Here is a 17,870-nt window from a genome sequence, read left to right on the forward strand (position 1 = left end):
CCTAGCGGCAGCCACGACACTAACAGAGCCAACGGTTGCCTAACCCCAGCACTCAACGTTGGATCGCTCCTACCAGAGTGTAGCGGGGAAGCCTCAGTGTATGTCTCCACAGCCACCAAACAACAAACATTGAAGACGACGAGTGCGACTGTGTAGTTCCAACCGACCGATTTCAGCCCGAGGGAACCTTAGCCATGTCACATGCCTCACCGCCCTCCGCAGCATGCAGCACATGCAAGCAGCTCTCATTCCGACGCCATCGCATGGCTCCTTCCTTCCCCCAGACGGACTGGGACTTTATGGAGTACAATGCGGTCGAGTTGCTCAGCTCGATGCTGGAATAGCCTTCGACAGGCCCCGAAGCCGCGCTTTTACTCGGGCGTACAGCAGCAGCCACCGCCATGGCGGCCCGTCTCCGCTCTGGATGAGTATGATTCACAAGCTCTCCCGCTGATTTGAGGTCTCTGTACTGACCGTGCCGCGTTGCGGGATAGGTGGGTTGAGCGCCAGATCCGCCCAATTAGCCTGCGCCAGTTGACTTTCTTCGGCCGTACCTTGACGGAACCTCGACTCATCAGCTCGGCGAACTATGTGCGGACCGAGCTACCGACTCGGTAAGTCCTGCACAAGAGGGTCTGCAATGAGAACCCGCGGCTGATTTTGCCATGTATAGGCTCGCACACCGGCTGCGAGATATCCAGCAGCTGCCCTACGTTGTCGTCGCTAACCCGCACCTGTCCCTTGTCTACGAGTTGTACTATAAAGCATTTGAACGGTCCCGGGTGATCCCCGAAATCCGCAGTCTCGATGACAACGACCGATTTTGTGATGTGCTCCGGGAGATGCTGAAAGAGCACCTGGTGGTAATCCCCAACCTGGCGATGGGGGTCCTGGAATGCCAGGGCCTTGTGCCGCCAGAGGAGATGGATCAGTTCATGAACACCCTTCTGCGAGCGGTATGCCGATGACCCCACTGTTCCCCAGCTTAGATGCTTGACTGACAGCCCACCCCAGAGAATATCTCGTCGCGTCATCGCAGAGCAACACCTTGCCCTCACCGAGACCTTCAACTCGCCGTGGCATTTCCCAGATTCACACGAGCGGACGGACATGAACGCCGACTTTATCGGTGAAGTATTCCTGAAGTGCAAGGCCAAGGAGGTTGTGGAACGGTGCGGACGAGTAGCGCAAGACTTGATGCGGCAGACCTCGCAATCCACCCAGCTCCCCGCCATCAACGTCCAGGGTCATTTGGGGGCTACCTTTCCGTACATCCTGAGCCACCTGGAATACATTGTTGGCGAGCTGCTGCGCAACTCGGTGCAGGCTGTCATCGAGAAATACCAGAACTCCTCACAGGTGCCGCCGCCCATCGACGTGCTTATCTGCGAGACGCCGCAGCACGTGATCCTGCGCATCTCCGACCAGGGCGGCGGCATCCCGCGCGAGATCCTTCCGTATTTGTGGTCCTTCAGCAAGGGGCCGCGCACGCAGGCTCGGCTCGAGAATTTGGGTCAAGTCCCCGCTATGGCGGCGACCATGCAGGAGTTGAAAGGGTCGGAGCGCAAGCATGATCGCGCGGCCTGGCACGAGGGGTCACTGGATTCGCTGACCTCGCGACCGCCCAACCTGCGTCTGGGCATGGGACTGCCAATGAGCCGGGTGTATGCCGAATACTGGGCGGGCAGTCTGGAGCTACACAGCTTGGAAGGGTATGGTGTGGATGCCTTTTTGCAGATCTCGAAGCTGGGGAACAAGAATGAGCAAGTGACGACGCGGGCGGCCATCGATGCAGTGTGAGGGGGCAAGTCTGAGTATTTCCCGGATTTCAGTGCTTTGCGTTCGCCCTCCCCCATGTTTTCGGCTGGCTGTGTACTTCATGTCTCTTTGGAGCTGTGCGATGGAGTGTGTACCGAGTGTACCGTGTGTCACCACGAAAGCAAGTACTTTCGCCCAGCCATCCCCAAAGTAGGGATGTCCGGGATGACGTCATCGAGACAATCGGCAGCTCCCGATCAGCCCTACCAAGATACAGCCAAAAGCTACCTGCCAATATACCTGCCAATCACCCCCAGACTGGACCACACTGGACCAGACTGGACCAGACTGGACTACCTGGCCCAGGCTACTCCCAACCTACCAAACTAAGTAGAGTTGGTGTGGATCGCAGGCTAAATTTACCTAAGACGGACCTAGCACCACCCTCTGACGTTTTCGCCGATCATTCGATCAGGAAACGCATCAACTGTCGTAAGGACGACAACACCCCTATTTATATCTCCCTCCTCTTCGCCACCCTCCTCCTCAGTCTCCTAGCCCACCGCCGAGTTCAACCATTCCGACGAAGCCCAGTCAAGTTGATAGTAACCACCACCTCTTGCACCACCACCACCACCACCGACCCCTCAACTCTACAAATTTTACTCACTCGACTCCATCATGGCGGGTACCTGTTCAATGCTATGTCTTATCATCATCACCTTGTTCAGTAAGTCCACCTGACCGACTGCGATCGCGCTCTTCGACGAGATTCCCCGTTCCCTCCGGCGGGGCAGGCCCAACGTGGGACAGGACGTCTCTGCTGCCTAGGCGCCAAGCAGTCAACCTTCAGATGTACCAGTTTAACATCCCCCCCAGTCCCTCCACTCGGTGTCTTCCTGATTTCCGGCTGCGGCGTTGATTTCTGGATCAACGTCCTCCTCACAATTCTCGGGTGAGTTTATACCCCAGACTATACGTCCACGTTGAGAGCCACTAACATTCTCCGGCTTCGCAGATACTTCCCAGGGCACATCCATGCTTTTTACCTGGAATACGTGTACTACGAGCGCCGCAACCGGGATCCGTTGACTCGCTCCACTCAGCAACCTGCGCCTGGCGTGTACTCTGATCGCATCCAGAGCGGCGGCCACACGAAGGTGCGGAACTATGGCACGGTGTGAAATATCCGCCGTACTGGCCTTGATTCTGCATGCGATTGTGTTGTGATTTGCTAGCATCTGTCCTTGCCTCCTTGGGGGTGCTTCCTATATGGTCCTGCCCGTTATTCTGCCCGTCTAGACAGACGTGTTGCTACTCGAGGAGCTATCAACTCTTAGCCCCTGTCTGTGCTCTGTCTGATCGATTTCACCGACAGCGAATTTTGTTTTATTGTCCGATATCCCACCTACTCCTCTTCCATTGAAGTATTGATAGAGTACGTGGAAGAACCGTTGATGTTGTATTTCGTATAGTAGATGCTTCTTTTCCCAACTCAAGTCCCAAACAACATTCAAAAGCGTAAAGAACCTTCACGCCCCCACTCTACTGCGTACTCTCCTTCCCCTCAACCTTCTTCCCCTTTAGCGCTGGGAATTCAAACGCTTCGCTGCGCACCACTTGTCCCTCTGTCCGCGGAATCGCCCCAGAGCCAGGCGACCACCACAGTGCGCCCACCCACGGCTGCACATTCCAGCCTACCGACAGCGTCACGTTCTGCCGCTCCGCCAGCCGGCCCGTGATATCGCTGATCTGGTACTTGGCCTTCTGGCCGCGCAGCCGCAGGACACCTGGGGTCTGGGACTCAGCCTTCTTGTTCTTGTTCTTAGAGCTGGCGCCGGCCTTGGTGCTGCGCTTAGGGGTGCGCTTGCCGGATGATGAGGAAGAAGAGGTCAGCGAGGCTGGGAGGAGAGTGGTGACTTTTTCTTTCAGGGTGTCCCAGGAGTAGGGAGAGGGCGAGGCCGGGATGATGGCGTCCCAGATGACGGCTTCGGAGTCGCGGAGTTGCGTGTTGGGGTTATCGGAGGAGGAGTAGGAGGCATAGACGTAGACGAAGAGCTGCTTGGTGTTCCAGTTGTACAGTGGGGAGAGGTCGGCGTCTAGGTCGAAGCGGATCTGGGCGTATTCTTCGCGCTTCGTGGAGTAGTAATGCGGTCGGCCCTTGCTGCTGTTGGCATGGGGAAGGTGTCATTAGCCTGGATCGGTTGAAGCGTTGCAAATCGCTTCGTCGATTCTCCTTCTTCTCTTAACTCCTCTTTGGCGTGCGTGGTGCAGCACAGCTGGGGAAACTTACACCTGGACATTCTTCAGCTGCACCGACGCTGTCGCGGCATCTGTGGGAAACAGGAGCACTGAGAGTGCGGCGAGCCCGGCTACGACCAGAGCAACGGTGGTGAAGAAGCCGAAGACGGCTTGCGCGCGATTGAGGGAGGAATGCATTGCGCCGGGGAGTGTCGTAGTCCACGAGGTCCGCGGTCTACGGAGGGTGATTGGCAAGGGCGGATGAAGCCAGCTGGGCGTGTTTGGGGCTTATCGGCGGGTGCGATAAGCGCGGCTTTGTATACTCGACATCGAGAACGACCGGGGTTCTTCTTGCTCTTTCCCTAAATTTAAGCTTCAAACTCCATTCATAGCTTGGGGTAAATCACAACTGCGCTGCCAATACCTAATCGCCTCACTTGGGTGTTCTACTGCCGGGTCGGCATCTCACTATGGGCGACCACGTCCTCTTCTGCTATGGTAATCGCCCAAGTCACAGCAGACCCCGATCAACATCAACAGAAACTAACAATGGACCTAGGAACCCTGATGGCACCCCAAATGCTGCACCGTGTAATTCACGGCAGCCCCGATCCCGAGCCATGGCAAAAAGCGCTCGTCCGCTTCCAGCCCGGCATACTGCATGGCCACCGGCGCCATCGAGTGCGGGGTGCGGACTACCCGGGGATCGTGCCTGAGAGCGAAACCGAGTCCTCGGAGCCTGGGACGAAGACATCCGTGCTGGGTGTACTGATCTATGGGCTCACAGATGGGGATATATATCGCCTGGACAAGTACGAGGGTAGCGAGTACATAAAGAAAACTGTCACGATCCGCACCCTGTGCGCATTAGCGCATGAGGATGGTGAGACAAGGTCTACTTCGGAACGGCACCTACGGGATATGTTAGGTGCAGCCGGATCGCATGTTGCTGATGAAGGCGATGAAGTGACTGCGGCTACGTATGTTTGGGTTGCGGGCCGGGACAGGCTGGAGGAGACGGAATGGGACTTCGAAACGTTTAAGCGGGATAAGCTGGCGTGGTGGGTTGGGGCAAAAGAAAGCGAATGGTAAAATGAGAAGTATATAGATCTAGAATTCGAGGTGAGCGAGTGCTCGGTTGAAGAACCAATAATGTACTCGGCAAGTTATAACGAAACATACGCTGCAGATGCACGTATCTCAGGCATCCATGACAGACAGATACATCACAGATCCCGAGTCTCCTCGACTCGTTCAACGCCTCCATCCTAGGCTGGAAGGTTATGTGGCATGCAGAACCGAATTTTAAAAAAATGAATAGGCAGAGAAGGAAAGAAAATAACGAGTTTGGCCGCAGAGCATCCTGACCATGCTCTAGGTTAACGCTACACCGGCCGAAATGCTGATTCAATGATAATACCCGAAACTAGGTATGAAGAACAAATACTTCCACATTTAATTCAACTCTTCCATGTCATGCCTCGCGGGCTCTTGCGCACTTGCCTTGCTTCTTGCCGCGGAGGGGTGCGCGGGACTTGAACTGTGGGTGGAACTCGGACCTCGATAATGGGTGAGTGAGCCGATTTGTGTGTGACCGCCTCGAGGTTCAGGACTTCCGTGTTGTCTGGGGTGGTGGGCCTCTTACGGTCGGCCTTCCGGATGGGAGCATCTTCGTGTGCCTTTCCGGGCTTTTTCTTTTCCTTGTGACTAGATGCTGGATCTGACCGGGTGGAAGCGGAAGTAGGCAGCTCCTGGCTGTCGGGTATTCCGTGGACATCCGGGTCATTGGCTGGAGGGCGAAGCTGAACGATATCAGCTGCGGGTGGTTCAGCCGTTTCTCGAGTCGAGTTGTGGGAAGCTCTTGGGTCAATAGGCACCAGGTCAGGCAGGTCCGAAGTCGCGCTATCACTTAGCTCCCCACTCTCCTGCGGAGCACGGTCTTCCACGTCCTTCTTGCCAGCAGTCTCGTCACCCTTTGAAGACGCGGCGAAGTCCTGCGCCTCAGTCTTCTGTGGCTGCCCATCAGCATCCTCTCGATTCGGCCCCGGCGGGCCCAGCAAAAACGAGATAGGCTGTCGATCCACCATAAGATCCTCCTTCTTGTCACTTGCTTGCTCCTGGTACAACTGATCAAGAAAATCCCTCAAGCGCAATCGAAGAAGCCCAGATCCCAACAAAGGCCAATCGTCATGCACATTCATCTCTCTTTGGAGAAGCTTGGTGATGAATTGATCAGGGCTCTGCACAAACTTCTCCAAATACGCCAGCAAGTACAGCCCACAGTCCGAGTAATTAGGCTGCAAAGGAATGTTTTGAGCACGCATACCCTTGATTTCTGCCAGTGGGTTTTTGATTTCCATGGCACGTTTGGACGCAGCTTCTTTACAGATATAGTCACGCAGTAACCGGATTGTGGGCGAGCGAGCGAGGTCGAGCGAGTCGAAGGTTATAATGGCTGCCTGGCGGGGGTCCAGCTTGACACCACCACGCTTCTTCTTGGTCTTGCCCGACTGCTGAGATGTCGGGGCGGGGTGCTCCTGGTGGGCAGGCAATATCGCAGCGGAGGAAAGGGGGGTGTGTTCGAGACTGGGCCCATCCTGCGTTCTTGACGTTGGTCTCTTCTGTTCCTCTGTCTCGACGCAGGCATTCTGCTGTTCTAAAAGACTCATAGAGGCGAAAGACTGCCGTGCTTCTTCCGAATGTGGAGATATAGGGGCTGGCCTTTGCTCCTTCTCGGGCTCCTCTTCCGAAGGTTTGGCCGAAACAGGCGCTGGTTCAGGTTTAGAGGACTCGGCAACCTCCTGCACTTCCTTTTGCGGCGGGTTCAGAGACTCTTTGTCGCTCATAGGTGCAGGGGACTCCAAACGGACTGCAGGATCCAGCACCAAGCTTGGCAGATTGCAGATGATGGCAACGTACCAATGCGCATTCTGGTTGATAGGAACAACGATATAATCGTAGCTGAACAGGTCAACGTTCCGAGTCCACTTTTCAATACCACTGTAATTGATCTCACGAGACCCCTTGTTCGTAAGAGTGGCAAAGAAGTAGGAGTTGAAAAAGTAAACTCGGTTCGCGGCTTCGGGGTTGGTGCGTTCGAGGTGGTTTTGCAGGAAGCGCATGTAGAACGCGATCAGGTTGTCGTTCAGGAACTCGTTCTCACGCAGTCGGTCGCGGTCTTCGACACTAACCTCCTCCTTTTTCTTTCCATTTTTTGGATACACCAAAGGTTCCTTCCAGTTCTTTCGGAAGGTATCGTTCTGCAGGGCGGGGTCGGTTTTGTCTGCGGATGCGTCGTCGCAATTCAGCCGGTCAGAGAGTCTAGTGGTCCGTCGGGTCGCCGGTCTTGTCTCGCGCTGGCGAGATTGAACTCCGTAGGACTTTTTCACCGGGATTTCAACACGGGTGTCAGCGTCTTGCTTCCGCCCGTTCGGCATCTCCTGGAATTCTCCAGCACCATCTATGGAATTTGAGCTCTCTTGCGGTTCACTTCTGTTTCCATCCTCTTCATGTTCCTCGGACTCATCGGCAGAGCCCTCTAACATAGAAGAGAGCTTTTGGCCTGTGGCGTGTTTGACAGAGGTAGATGGCGGTGGAGATGGGGCAAAATCCAGAAAGGGAGCTTTGGCATTATTGCCATGCTGAAGCATTTCACGATCGTATCTTGAGAAAAGCTTCTCCATATGTTTCCTATTCACGTGTCAGTACAAGAGCTCCGCACCAAGTGATTTCTTTAAAACCCACGAATCCTTTTCTGGAACTTCGTCACACCATTTCTCCAGCAACTGCACAAAACGTCTTTTACTTGCTTCCCTCGAGAAGTGGATGTCGACATAGGCACCGGGGGAACCTTGATAGTGAGATAACTGCAGACGCACTTTGTCCTCTCCCTGATACGCGCTCCTGATATGGCGCAGCAGGACTTCTACTGGTTTGCCACCAGTGATGGCTTTTCCAAGCTCGATCCTATCATCGCTCACACGGATAACTACCTCTTCACCATTTTCGACAGTCTTACTGATAGTGCCGAACCGCACCGACAAAATATAGAACAGAGCCGATTCAGAGCCCCGATTCTCATGCTTGGACTTCTTGAGCCCCTGTCGAGGCGACCTCGCAAAATCAGTGGGCTCGATATCCGCTGGTGAGCGTTTCCGGGATGGAGAAACCATGATTTGCTCGTGGAGTTGTTTCCGGCGTTTCTGGTTATGTTTTTCTTCAAGACGCTTCGGGACCGGCTGCGTTGTGACTTCACCCTGCAATTCATCCGGGCTGTCGCCAGAGTCGGGGGCAATTCGAGCCATGTTTGACGGAATCGAGGGCTGTGTACCAGTTTGAGATTGAATCTGCTCAGAAGTATTGCCCTTGGGAGCTGCTATCTCAATACTCCCAAGCACATTACGCTTCAGGCGAAGCGGGTCAAGATAGGCTTGCGTAGGTTGCTGATCAGCGTTGTCAACGTTGAATCCCGAATAGCGCCGCTGGACCGCAGCTCCAGCGGTAAATTGTTCGTCCAGGGAGCCTGTGTGGGATGGTAATCGATCTCTTGTGCGGTTGCGTGGACTGCGCTCGCATCTAAGCATATCTTCCACGACGCGGTATTCGGGGTGCCATGTAGGACGGCCATTGCTCCTGGGTTTTGCCGGGCTGAAGGTTGAACCGGGAGAGAGCCGGGACGATCGATGTCCAGACACCGAAACCTCGTGCACTGAGGATGCCGGGCCAGCCAGATCTTCATGCGTTAGATCGACGGCTTTGAGGCCCTCCTGACGCCGCCGCTTGCTCGGCCGACCCGAGGCTTCAAAGTCATGTGCGTCTTCCAAGTGCGGGTAATTCTTGTTGACGAGGGAGTCGGCATTTCTAGCTTTCCCTTGCGCGCGGACTGGCCCACTTTGGCGTGCATTTTGGGATATCCTGTCCGTTGGGTGAAACGCAGCCGAAGCCTGTGGTTCCAGATATCGGCTTTAGGCTCGCCATCAAAACATAAAGAAAAGACGGACACATACCCCTGGGATTTTCTTGTTTCTCTTGGTAGCACCTGGCTTGATTTCAAACGCATTTTTGGGCCTGTGTACGCGCCAAGGAACGTGTCAGCGCGGTTGCTCTCTTTCCACGGATCCCCAATACTCCCGTTCGCGCTTCAACATACTGGTAAGTCGCTCCGAGCAGCCGAGCCTCGTCCTCCCTATCCTTGCTCAACATCTGCGAGTGGTCACCCGAGCTGCGCGCGTGGGTTATCAGCAACTGCTTGCCGGCGGGGTCGCGATGCGGAGGCATATCTACCGGGTGCTGGAGTCTATGGCAACGAGCGGAGGCGAAAGCCGCAATTGTCCACGATGTGGTGCAGATCCAGGCGTAGAGAATTCGTTGGCATAGCTTTGAGTTATCTAGAGAGACAATTCAGTTTCGGCAAAAAGAGAGAGAGAAAAAAAAAAAAAAAAAAGACAAAAAGTCTCCGGACGATAAACTGAACAGCTGCGGGGGAAGTCCAATTTGATTCCCGTGATTAGATATCTCGAAGCTCAATGAGTGGCAAGACCAAAACAAGAACCTAAGAGATGACCGAAGCACGCCGTAATGCGGTGCTCGGGGAGCTTAGGACGAACTAGTACGCACCTGCGGAGCAGCTGATATCGCGCAGCGTTTCGAAGTTCGGACCAGAATGGTGGTCGTCTTCGTCGTCCAAGCCCAGAGACAACTCGTTCTTCACTCTCTTCGTATGATGGCGGGTTCCAGTGGTCGGGGATAGTGGGGGGTGACGACGAGGGGAGGGAGAATGGGCGCGCTGCTGTGAGGATGGACTGCGGCGGCGGTGTTGGTCTAGCGGCCGCTGAGGATCGTCGGTTCGGGGACGACGCGGCGATAAGTTGGCGAAGGCCGCGGAGAGGCTGTTGAAGAAAAAAGACATCCAGTCTGAGCCAAGACTATGGCAGGACCATGCTCGCCAGATGTCCCACCGTGCAGTGCATTTTTGTCCGCATCGTCGCAAGTATGCGGTTGCTCTGCGGTATCATCCTATCGCGGGCGGTCAGCTGTGTGGCGCCTTGTTTCTCAGGCATGAAGCATGAGTCGAACAGTCACCCAAGACCAGGAAAAGAGAAGACCGAGCGAATTACAAAGAGCAAAGGAAAATATTTTCAGTCTTAGGAGTTCATTGAGTGCATCAAAGAGCTGTCGGTAGTGGATGGTTGAGGAGGAGCCATCCACAAAAGTGGACATGCAAGAAAGGTACACGAGCATCCAGGCAAGTTACGCCGTCTGCAGCCATAGCTGCAGTGTTTTTTTGGCACATAAGTAGTAGAAAGATAAGGAGAAAAAGGAAAACATCACGCGTGAAGCTCAAAGGCAAAAAGACGGAACAGACATAATCAGTTCACTCAAGAAATCAAATCAAACCGCTGAGTTCGCCTCGATGCCCCACCGTCCCCCCAGACCCAAACGCGTCCCAATGAGTAGTAAGTTGTGCATGATATCTTTTTTTGTTGGCTTTACTATACAGGGCTCAAGGCCGAGAATGCTGGGACCAGGCTTCATAGGGCTGTGCTCCCCTTGCCTTTGTCCGACTCGTCATGGCCGGTGCGCCGGCGCTCCGATCCCTGGAGAGCCGTTGGGTTAGAGCCGCCAGTATGGGCCTTCTCGTGGCGAGCCTGGTCGATAGCGGAACGTTGGGCGATGCTGTCGTCGTGGCTCTTCCAGACGATGTTGGTGTCTGCGGGGAAGGCGAGCAGGCGCTTGATCGTTTCTCTGCGAGACAGTATAAGTTTCCAGAACACGCCAGGCTTTAATGATTGGCCGAGGGTAGGGGGAAAGCATACCTGATCTTAATGTTTCGCCCGCCATCGATTTTCGTCCACACGCTCAACACATCCTCGCCACCCCGCACGCTCAGCACAGCACCGCAGACTTCGTCGCCAGCCTCGGCGAACTGGTCGCCAACCATGGCTAGCAGCAGGTCCTCCCAGTACCGATCAGCCACGCCCTTCTTCAGCCGGACGATCCACTTGCCACCTCGCTTGTTCGCTTCATCTTCCCACACGGGGCGGATACCCTTCTTAAAGATGTGGTAGTCGGACACCGTGGGGAGCAGCGATGGCCGCTTGAGGTGAGAATACACCGCCCAGAAGCTCTCCACCGATGATATCGAGGCAAGGGGCACTGTGGACTTCTCATAGTCGGAGTACTTGGGTGTGGGTGGGCGGTACCAGACGATCCAGATAGACTTCAGCGCATGCTCTCCGGGACCAGCGGGAGCGTTGGCAAGGGCCTTGGACCTAGACAGTTCCTCATGCTCTACTGAGAGATCGCGCTTCTCGCCCGGGGTCTTTACTTCTGACGAGCCAGCCGGTGTTTTGGGCGCGCCGAACGAGGCGAAGGCGCCGGAGCCGAGCCCGAATGCGGATGAGGCATTGGTGGAAGGCGAGGAGACGCCGCCGCCGGATAGCGGGGAGATCGCATTAAAGGGATTTGACCGGCCATGGGAGCTGTCAGGGGCGAACCGTTTGGATGATCGGGGCAGCTCGACGCGGGCACCGTCCTTGCCGTCCGTCCCGGACATGGACAAAGACAGTTTGGAGGAGCTGCAGAGGGGAAGAAAATGCAGGGTCAGCTATAATGTTCACTCGGACGTACGGGGACCATCCATCAAGGCTCACTTTGCTCGACGAGTCCACAGGTTGGCATTATCCATGACGGCGGGTGAGACAGCCCGAGACACGAGCGGTCATCCGGGAGGAACAAAGAGGCGGGAAGACGACAGGGCACCCCAGTAACACCACTCGCACAATTCAATCAGGCAGGCAGATGAGGTATTGCGGTGACAGGGAGCTGCAGTGGGCGAGCACGAAAGGCGACGGGAGGATGGAGGCGGAGGGAGCGGGTGAGGTGGCGGGGGGGTATATGTCGGAGCAGAGAACTTCGTAGAGTAAGGGCGGATAAGTGTACAGAATTTCCGACCAAAGGAAGGATGAGGGATGTCGTGCGTCGGAGAGTGTAGTCGAAATGGAAGAGGTGAAGGGGAAAGAGGATCAGAAAGAAAGGTCGCAGGGATCGTAGCGAGGTGAAGATGGACTGGAAATGCAAATGCAGATGGAATTGGAGACTCGACCTGGCAGCTCCATCTGCCGTTCCCGCCAGCCAATCAGCAGCCGTTTCGCCTGCGCTCGCACCGTCTTTTTTCCCGCCGGTGCCTTTTCTTCGCGGCTTCCTTTCCTTTTCTTCTTCTTTTCTTTTCTTCACGCAAGACCACCGACTCAAATCACCGCCGAGGTCTGTCCTTCCACTACCCCGGCGTTTCCTAAGAGTGTGTCGAGAATAAAATATCGCTTCTAAAACCATCATCACGAGGGCTCTTCGGAGCTTCCCAGGATGCGTTGATGACCTGATAGACGAAACAATCCTTGTTGCTGTCGCCGACTCTGCGTTCGGGCGGTCCCTAATGCAGGACCTCGACCTGGTAGGGTACGTTCTCTAATAGCTACTTTTCCAATCAATCAATCAATATGTTTCCATATGACGAAAATCTTTTGAGCTCTCTGGTAATCCGAGGCCTCAACCGCCTTCTTTCTACTGTGTGGGCTGGTTGGGCGTGAGGTTAACTGGCAAAGTCTGATATCGCAAACACTGCTGGATGGGACGAATATCTGCTTAAAAACCGAACCTGCTTTCATGCTAACACGAGCATTTCGTAGGGCCTAGGTTTTCTTTCCCTCGTCCCACTCGCCAATTTTCCCTGGCCGCTCGAAGCTTCGCAATCAATCGCTGCCAAGCGCAAGAGCTTCAATAATCCCTCACATCTATAATCTCCATTTCTAGAAGCTCTACGTAAGACGGTGACGTGGATAGAAGCTCCAATAAAAAAAAGTTTTATGCCCGTGGGCGATATGTGACAGAAAGCAGGTCCCAGGATATTCCCTGATAATGAAGTCCTCTAAGAAAAAAGGGACGATGATGCAACCCAGTCCACCAGCCATGCCCGATGCCATACAGAAAACAGATTGTCAAAGGTATTAAATCATGCTTGTAGCATCTTTCCCCCTCCCTTCATGCGTGTCCAGACGCCTGGTCAGTGCCTTCGGCGCGAACCCTCTTAGGGTCCGGATCGCTTGTCGGCACGGACTCGGCCTTGCGCTTCTCTCGGTCCTTTTGGCTCTGCTGCTCGGCGCGCCGGGCTTCTTTGCGAAGAGCCTTCGATTCAAACTCGTGCCAGTCCCCTTCGACGTGCTCCAGTCTGTAAATTGCGTTGATTAGTAAAGGCATAAATCCTCATACCTATATAGGGGCAGAGAGCTTACTCGATAGCTTGGCGAGGGGTGGGTTCTTCCGACACAAAATACGAGTGCTCGAGGACTTCCTCGGCGCTCGGCCGCTTGGCAGGATCGTACTGGAAAATCTGCGAGATCATGTTCAGAGCGGCTGGGGTCAGAATGTCGCGGTACTGGTCTTCGAAGACACGCTTCTTGCGTTCGGAGGGACGCATAAGCTGGAACCATGGCATTTCCACGACATCCGGCCAGTCGGCCCGTGTCGGAGTACCGAGCGAGTTGTAGAGCTTGTCGAGCTGACTGAGCTCGCTGCCCTCTCCGGGAAAAGCGGCCTTCTTCGTGAACATTTCCATGCACACGCATGCAGCACTCCATACGTCGACAGCGGGACCGTACCGGGTTTCACCCAGTAGGAGTTCCGGAGGCCGGTACCAGATGGTAATCACTCGGTTGGTATAGTCAAGTTGGCGGCTCTTCGAAAAGAAACGGGCAAGACCAAAGTCCGCGAATTTCAGCAGCCCTGTGTTGCTGATCAGAATGTTCGCGGCCTTGATATCTCGATGGAGGACGCCGCGATGGTGAAGGTAATTCAAGCCTTGGAACATCTGCTTGGCCAAATCCTTCTTGTGTGCGAGAGTAAGGGAGAACGAAGGATGGTTGATCAGACCCGTCAGATCGTGTGAAAGATACTCGAAAACCATGAAGCACTCATTCCTCTCAACCATGACCTCCAGCAGGCTGACCACGTTGTGATTACGGAGATGCTGGAGTAGTTTGATTTCCCGCACAGCAGTAACAGGAAAGCCATCCTTTTCGCCTTCCATTCGAATCTTCTTAAGCGCGACCTTCCGTTGAGTGTAGACATGAATTCCTTTGAACACCTTGCCGTACGTACCAGCACCAATGACGGACTCATTGCCTGGTTTTCGATAGTAAACAGAATCAGCCTTTGCAAATTCCTCCGGTAGAAGTGGACGAGGTTTGGGACGAGTGAGAATCTTCTTGTGCTTCGGCGGCATCTCTCGTGGTTGCTCTGGAGAATGATCTTTGCCCCGATCCTGTCGGAAGTCGGGGCGCCGGTCATTCTTTCGTCGGTCACGGCGGTTATCGAAACGGCGGTCGTCTCGTCGATCACGCGGGTCACGGAAATCTCGCGAATCTCGTTGATCTCGCTGGTCTCGGAAGTCCCTGCGGTCTCGGTCTCGGTCTCGATCTCTTCCGCGGTCTCGGTCACGACGGTCAAACCGGGGCTCGGGTTGAAACTTGGGCAATGGGCCGTTGGTCAACCGGTTGCGAGGAGTTGGCGGGTCAGCTGCAGGTGCACGAGGCGGTGGCTCGCGTACTTGCATCCGCTGGGCAAGATCCGGAACAGGCTTCGGAGCAGGAGTGGGTGTATTCTTCGCCTTGAAGGTGAAACTGAATTTTCCACCCTTTTCTACTGGGGTTGAGACCTGTGGCTCGCGATCTGGACGAGGCATATTCTGGCTATTGGGATTTTCAGATGCAGGTGGAGGTCGGTCATCGTCTCTTTGGAAATCCCTGCCCGCTGACTTAGGACGGTTCTCCGTATCAGGAGCACGAGGGGATTGTGGGTCATTTCCAGAAGGTGGCCGAGTTGAAGGAGTCTGCGAATCATGGGCATGTGCTGAGCGAGGGCTGGGCGGTCCACCACGGCCCTGAGATCCGGATGCAGTCCATTTAAGGTTATTGAAATTGCCTCGTCCTCCTCCTCGATTGGGAGGACCACTGGAACCAGAGCGGGAGAACCGGCGATTTGGGGCTTGATTGGCGTGGTTTCCACGATGGCCAGAAGCGCCGCCTCGCTGGGATGGTCCACCGTAGGAAGATTGAGAATGGTGATTGGATGAGCCGTTGAAAGGACCATGGTGGCTTTGATAGTACTGCCCGGGAGGAGGGTTCTGTGAGTAATCACTATCCTGTCGATAAAGCGGAGGAGAGTGGCTGCGACAACGAAGAAGAAGATTAGCTCATGAATGGAAGGTGTGAGGAAATGCAAGAGGGGCATATCAGAGAAAAAAAACTCACCCAGAGCCAGAATGTGAAACCGGGCCGTTCCAGTCACCCCGTCCACCAGAGTAAGGAGAGCCCGGTTGAGGAGATCCATGGTGAGATCTCGTTGGTGTTTCAAAGTGCGGTGATGTCGAGTATGACCCAGTGTCTATATGCGGTCGTGACGGCCGGCGCCGTTGCTTATTATAGACATCAGATGGGCGCATTCCACGCATTGGGAAGGCATCTCGCATGTTGCCTTGTCCCTCACCAGGACTACCCATGTGGCCGCCATCGAAACTCGGAATCTGCCGAAGAGGTGATGGAGAACGGTCCCGATCATCCACAACAGACTTGATAGGGCGGGTTGAGTGCATTACTTCGTCCCTTCGTGAATGGGAGGAAACCACAGATGCCTTCGATACCACAGAACGTACCGAATGCCGAGACGGAGACCGAGATCGATAGCGAGAGTCTCTGTCGCTATAGTCGTCACCGGGTGATCGAGGCCGTCGGTCGGGCGATAGAGGAAAACCCCGGTCCCGAACAGGTGATCTGGAATGTCCTGACCGCGGGATATCAGAGCGGTGACGGTCTTTGCCCCGGCGATCTCGACCCCGACGAGGGGATCGTCCTCGGGGAGCACCTCGCCCCGGGAAGCGACCTCGAGTGTTAAATGGAGGGCTCCGGTCGCGTCTCTCCCCGGCTTTGGCAAACGATGAACGGCGGTGGGGAAAGGGAGGGCGCGGGCCACGAGGAGATGGACTGCGGGTTCGTTTGCGTTTTGGCGGCGGCCCGAATGGTGACTCGTCACGACGGAAACCTTGGTGTTCTTTGTCCAAAGGGGCAGATGGATGGGTGTTCCTCCAGTCGTTGGAAGATTGCGGTCGCGGATGGTCCGATCGTCGAGAATCGTGAAAGCCCGAAGAATGGCCGGGGGAGCCGCGAGGAGGAGAGCGATCCAGAGGGAAATCAGGCGAGTTGTGAGATAGGTCAGGGCCAAAGCGGGACGCGCGTGATGGTGGCGACCGGTTGGAATAATCGAAATGACGGTCGTTCAATCGCGATTGCCGGCCTCCTCTATCGCGATAGCGACTCCTACCCCGATCTCCATTCGACCCTCGACCTCTGCGGCGGTCCCTGTCTCGGGGGTCGCGGTCTGAGTCGCCGCTCCTCTGGTCTCTCAGTACCGGACTCCTACGGGACCCAGCCATGAAAACGGCGCCAGCGGCATCTGGCGGTGCCAAGAACAGGGGGGATGTATGGACCGGGCGATGATGGAGGATAAAAGTCCTAGACGTCGAGGAAGGCACAGTGCGTGGAGTCGACGCTCGATCGTGACCGCGTTCTCAGGCGGAAGTCTTTCGGGTTGGGGAGAGATCCGGAGGAGGTGTTTTTCCGGTCACTATGAAGCCGATGAGCAAAGGGGACTAACGCGGGGAAATGGATACGCACCCGTCCCTTCGAATTCGGTCTGATGCAGGAACTGAAAGCAGGACTACTGGGTACCAGCTGGTAGCTTGGAAGCTCGGTAACTGGTATAAGACACGAAAGTGAGAGAGCAGATGTTCAAGACCAGAGGTGGTTGGTCCCCGCGGCTCTACGGCTGGATTCCACGCAGTGAGAGGTGCAGCCGCCGGGTACATCAGCGGGACTGGCTTAGATCCCGTTGGAGTGGTCCAAATTTCGGTTTCTGATCCTGGGGGATTGCAACTTCTGCCGAATAATCTGCAGAAATGCACTGGGACCTCTTTGGCGGGGAAGGAAGAAGTTGCTGCTGTCAGTCTTGCATGAAGCACGGCCCCCGCGCTCTTCTGTTCTTCTTGCGAAGCGAGTATTCCTCTGATCCCTCGCACAAAGGCCTTTGAGAGGCAAGATCATATGGGCTGTGTCCTCACGATCTTCATCTATCTACGTACTGCATAAAACAACAATGATTGAGGCCCGATGGAACATGCACACAACAATCAACTGAGACCAATAGCCACTCTCACTCGGTGGCCAGCGGTTGGTTCAGCCTCGATTGTCGCTTCGGTAGTAAACCATCGAAGTATTCAACAGCGTTTATGCACGTGTTGCATGTGTAGTATGTGCTCGCAGCGTCTTTTCCCAGTTTTGACCTCCACTCGGTGGCATGTGTTGATAGGCCCAATCTGGCACGATGTTAGATGTGCTGAGCGTTGCTGACAGTAGACTTGAGTCCACTGCATGGGCAGAATCTGCCAAATTTTACAGCAGATAGACAGAAAGCCATGTCTACCTGGAAATCGCAGGGACCACCGAGGAACTAAGGGACCTGAAGGGGCGAAATTCTCATGGACTCAAAGGATTCAGGGGTGCCTCCTGAGCTTGGTTGCAAGTTGTTCCCAGCTCCGCATTTCTTAGAAGAAGCAAGAAGCCCCAGAAAGCCAGTTATGTGCCCCATGTTGTCGGGATCTGAAACGTCAGGTAGTGATCTGGTGAAAACAAGCAGGAGAGAGTCGCCAGATGTGAGGCAAATGGATCTAAGGGCGATCCAAGCCATTTTCCCTTGATCGAACCATGTTCAGTATCCAGAAACTGTGCCCAGCACTGAAAGAAGGTGGGCGGCTGTTGTCAGAA

General features: G+C 55.0%; 7 protein-coding genes across 7 annotated transcripts; 3 read left to right on the forward strand and 4 right to left on the reverse strand.

The window, feature by feature from the left end:
• Window positions 1-309: 309 nt before the first annotated feature.
• N7482_002728 (protein kinase PKP2) lies at window positions 310-1,800 on the forward strand (the record flags this gene model as incomplete). The annotated part of the gene is made up of 4 exons (XM_056684853.1): window positions 310-428; window positions 495-614; window positions 674-956; window positions 1,015-1,800. The coding sequence occupies 4 exons, from the start codon at window positions 310-312 to the stop codon at window positions 1,798-1,800; spliced, it is 1,308 nt and encodes a 435-aa protein (XP_056548459.1).
• A 639-nt stretch (window positions 1,801-2,439) lies between these two features.
• N7482_002729 (YqaE/Pmp3 family membrane protein) lies at window positions 2,440-2,942 on the forward strand (the record flags this gene model as incomplete). Its single annotated transcript, XM_056684854.1, has 3 exons — window positions 2,440-2,488; window positions 2,638-2,713; window positions 2,777-2,942. The coding sequence occupies 3 exons, from the start codon at window positions 2,440-2,442 to the stop codon at window positions 2,940-2,942; spliced, it is 291 nt and encodes a 96-aa protein (XP_056548460.1).
• Window positions 2,943-3,303: 361 nt separating this feature from the next.
• On the reverse strand, window positions 3,304-4,197 carry N7482_002730 (signal peptidase complex subunit SPC3; the record flags this gene model as incomplete). Its single annotated transcript, XM_056684855.1, has 2 exons — window positions 3,304-3,925; window positions 4,052-4,197. The coding sequence occupies 2 exons, from the start codon at window positions 4,195-4,197 to the stop codon at window positions 3,304-3,306; spliced, it is 768 nt and encodes a 255-aa protein (XP_056548461.1).
• A 272-nt stretch (window positions 4,198-4,469) lies between these two features.
• On the forward strand, window positions 4,470-5,091 carry N7482_002731 (gamma-glutamylcyclotransferase family protein; the record flags this gene model as incomplete). The annotated part of the gene is made up of 2 exons (XM_056684856.1): window positions 4,470-4,497; window positions 4,559-5,091. 2 exons carry the CDS (start codon window positions 4,470-4,472, stop codon window positions 5,089-5,091), a joined length of 561 nt encoding a protein of 186 aa, XP_056548462.1.
• A 368-nt stretch (window positions 5,092-5,459) lies between these two features.
• On the reverse strand, window positions 5,460-9,276 carry N7482_002732 (uncharacterized protein; the record flags this gene model as incomplete). The annotated part of the gene is made up of 3 exons (XM_056684857.1): window positions 5,460-7,689; window positions 7,744-8,859; window positions 9,149-9,276. The coding sequence occupies 3 exons, from the start codon at window positions 9,274-9,276 to the stop codon at window positions 5,460-5,462; spliced, it is 3,474 nt and encodes a 1,157-aa protein (XP_056548463.1).
• Window positions 9,277-10,529: 1,253 nt separating this feature from the next.
• Window positions 10,530-11,686, reverse strand: N7482_002733 (eukaryotic translation initiation factor 4E; the record flags this gene model as incomplete). Its single annotated transcript, XM_056684858.1, has 3 exons — window positions 10,530-10,743; window positions 10,815-11,576; window positions 11,652-11,686. The coding sequence occupies 3 exons, from the start codon at window positions 11,684-11,686 to the stop codon at window positions 10,530-10,532; spliced, it is 1,011 nt and encodes a 336-aa protein (XP_056548464.1).
• Window positions 11,687-13,038: 1,352 nt separating this feature from the next.
• On the reverse strand, window positions 13,039-16,915 carry N7482_002734 (putative protein kinase; the record flags this gene model as incomplete). The annotated part of the gene is made up of 7 exons (XM_056684859.1): window positions 13,039-13,225; window positions 13,290-15,221; window positions 15,306-15,656; window positions 15,707-16,034; window positions 16,093-16,562; window positions 16,612-16,674; window positions 16,725-16,915. The coding sequence occupies 7 exons, from the start codon at window positions 16,913-16,915 to the stop codon at window positions 13,039-13,041; spliced, it is 3,522 nt and encodes a 1,173-aa protein (XP_056548465.1).
• Between the last annotated feature and the right edge of the window lie 955 nt (window positions 16,916-17,870).

Source organism: Penicillium canariense (assembly GCF_028826845.1).
Source record: "Penicillium canariense strain IBT 26290 chromosome Unknown utg000001l_segment0_segment0, whole genome shotgun sequence".
Lineage (NCBI taxonomy): Eukaryota > Fungi > Ascomycota > Eurotiomycetes > Eurotiales > Aspergillaceae > Penicillium > Penicillium canariense.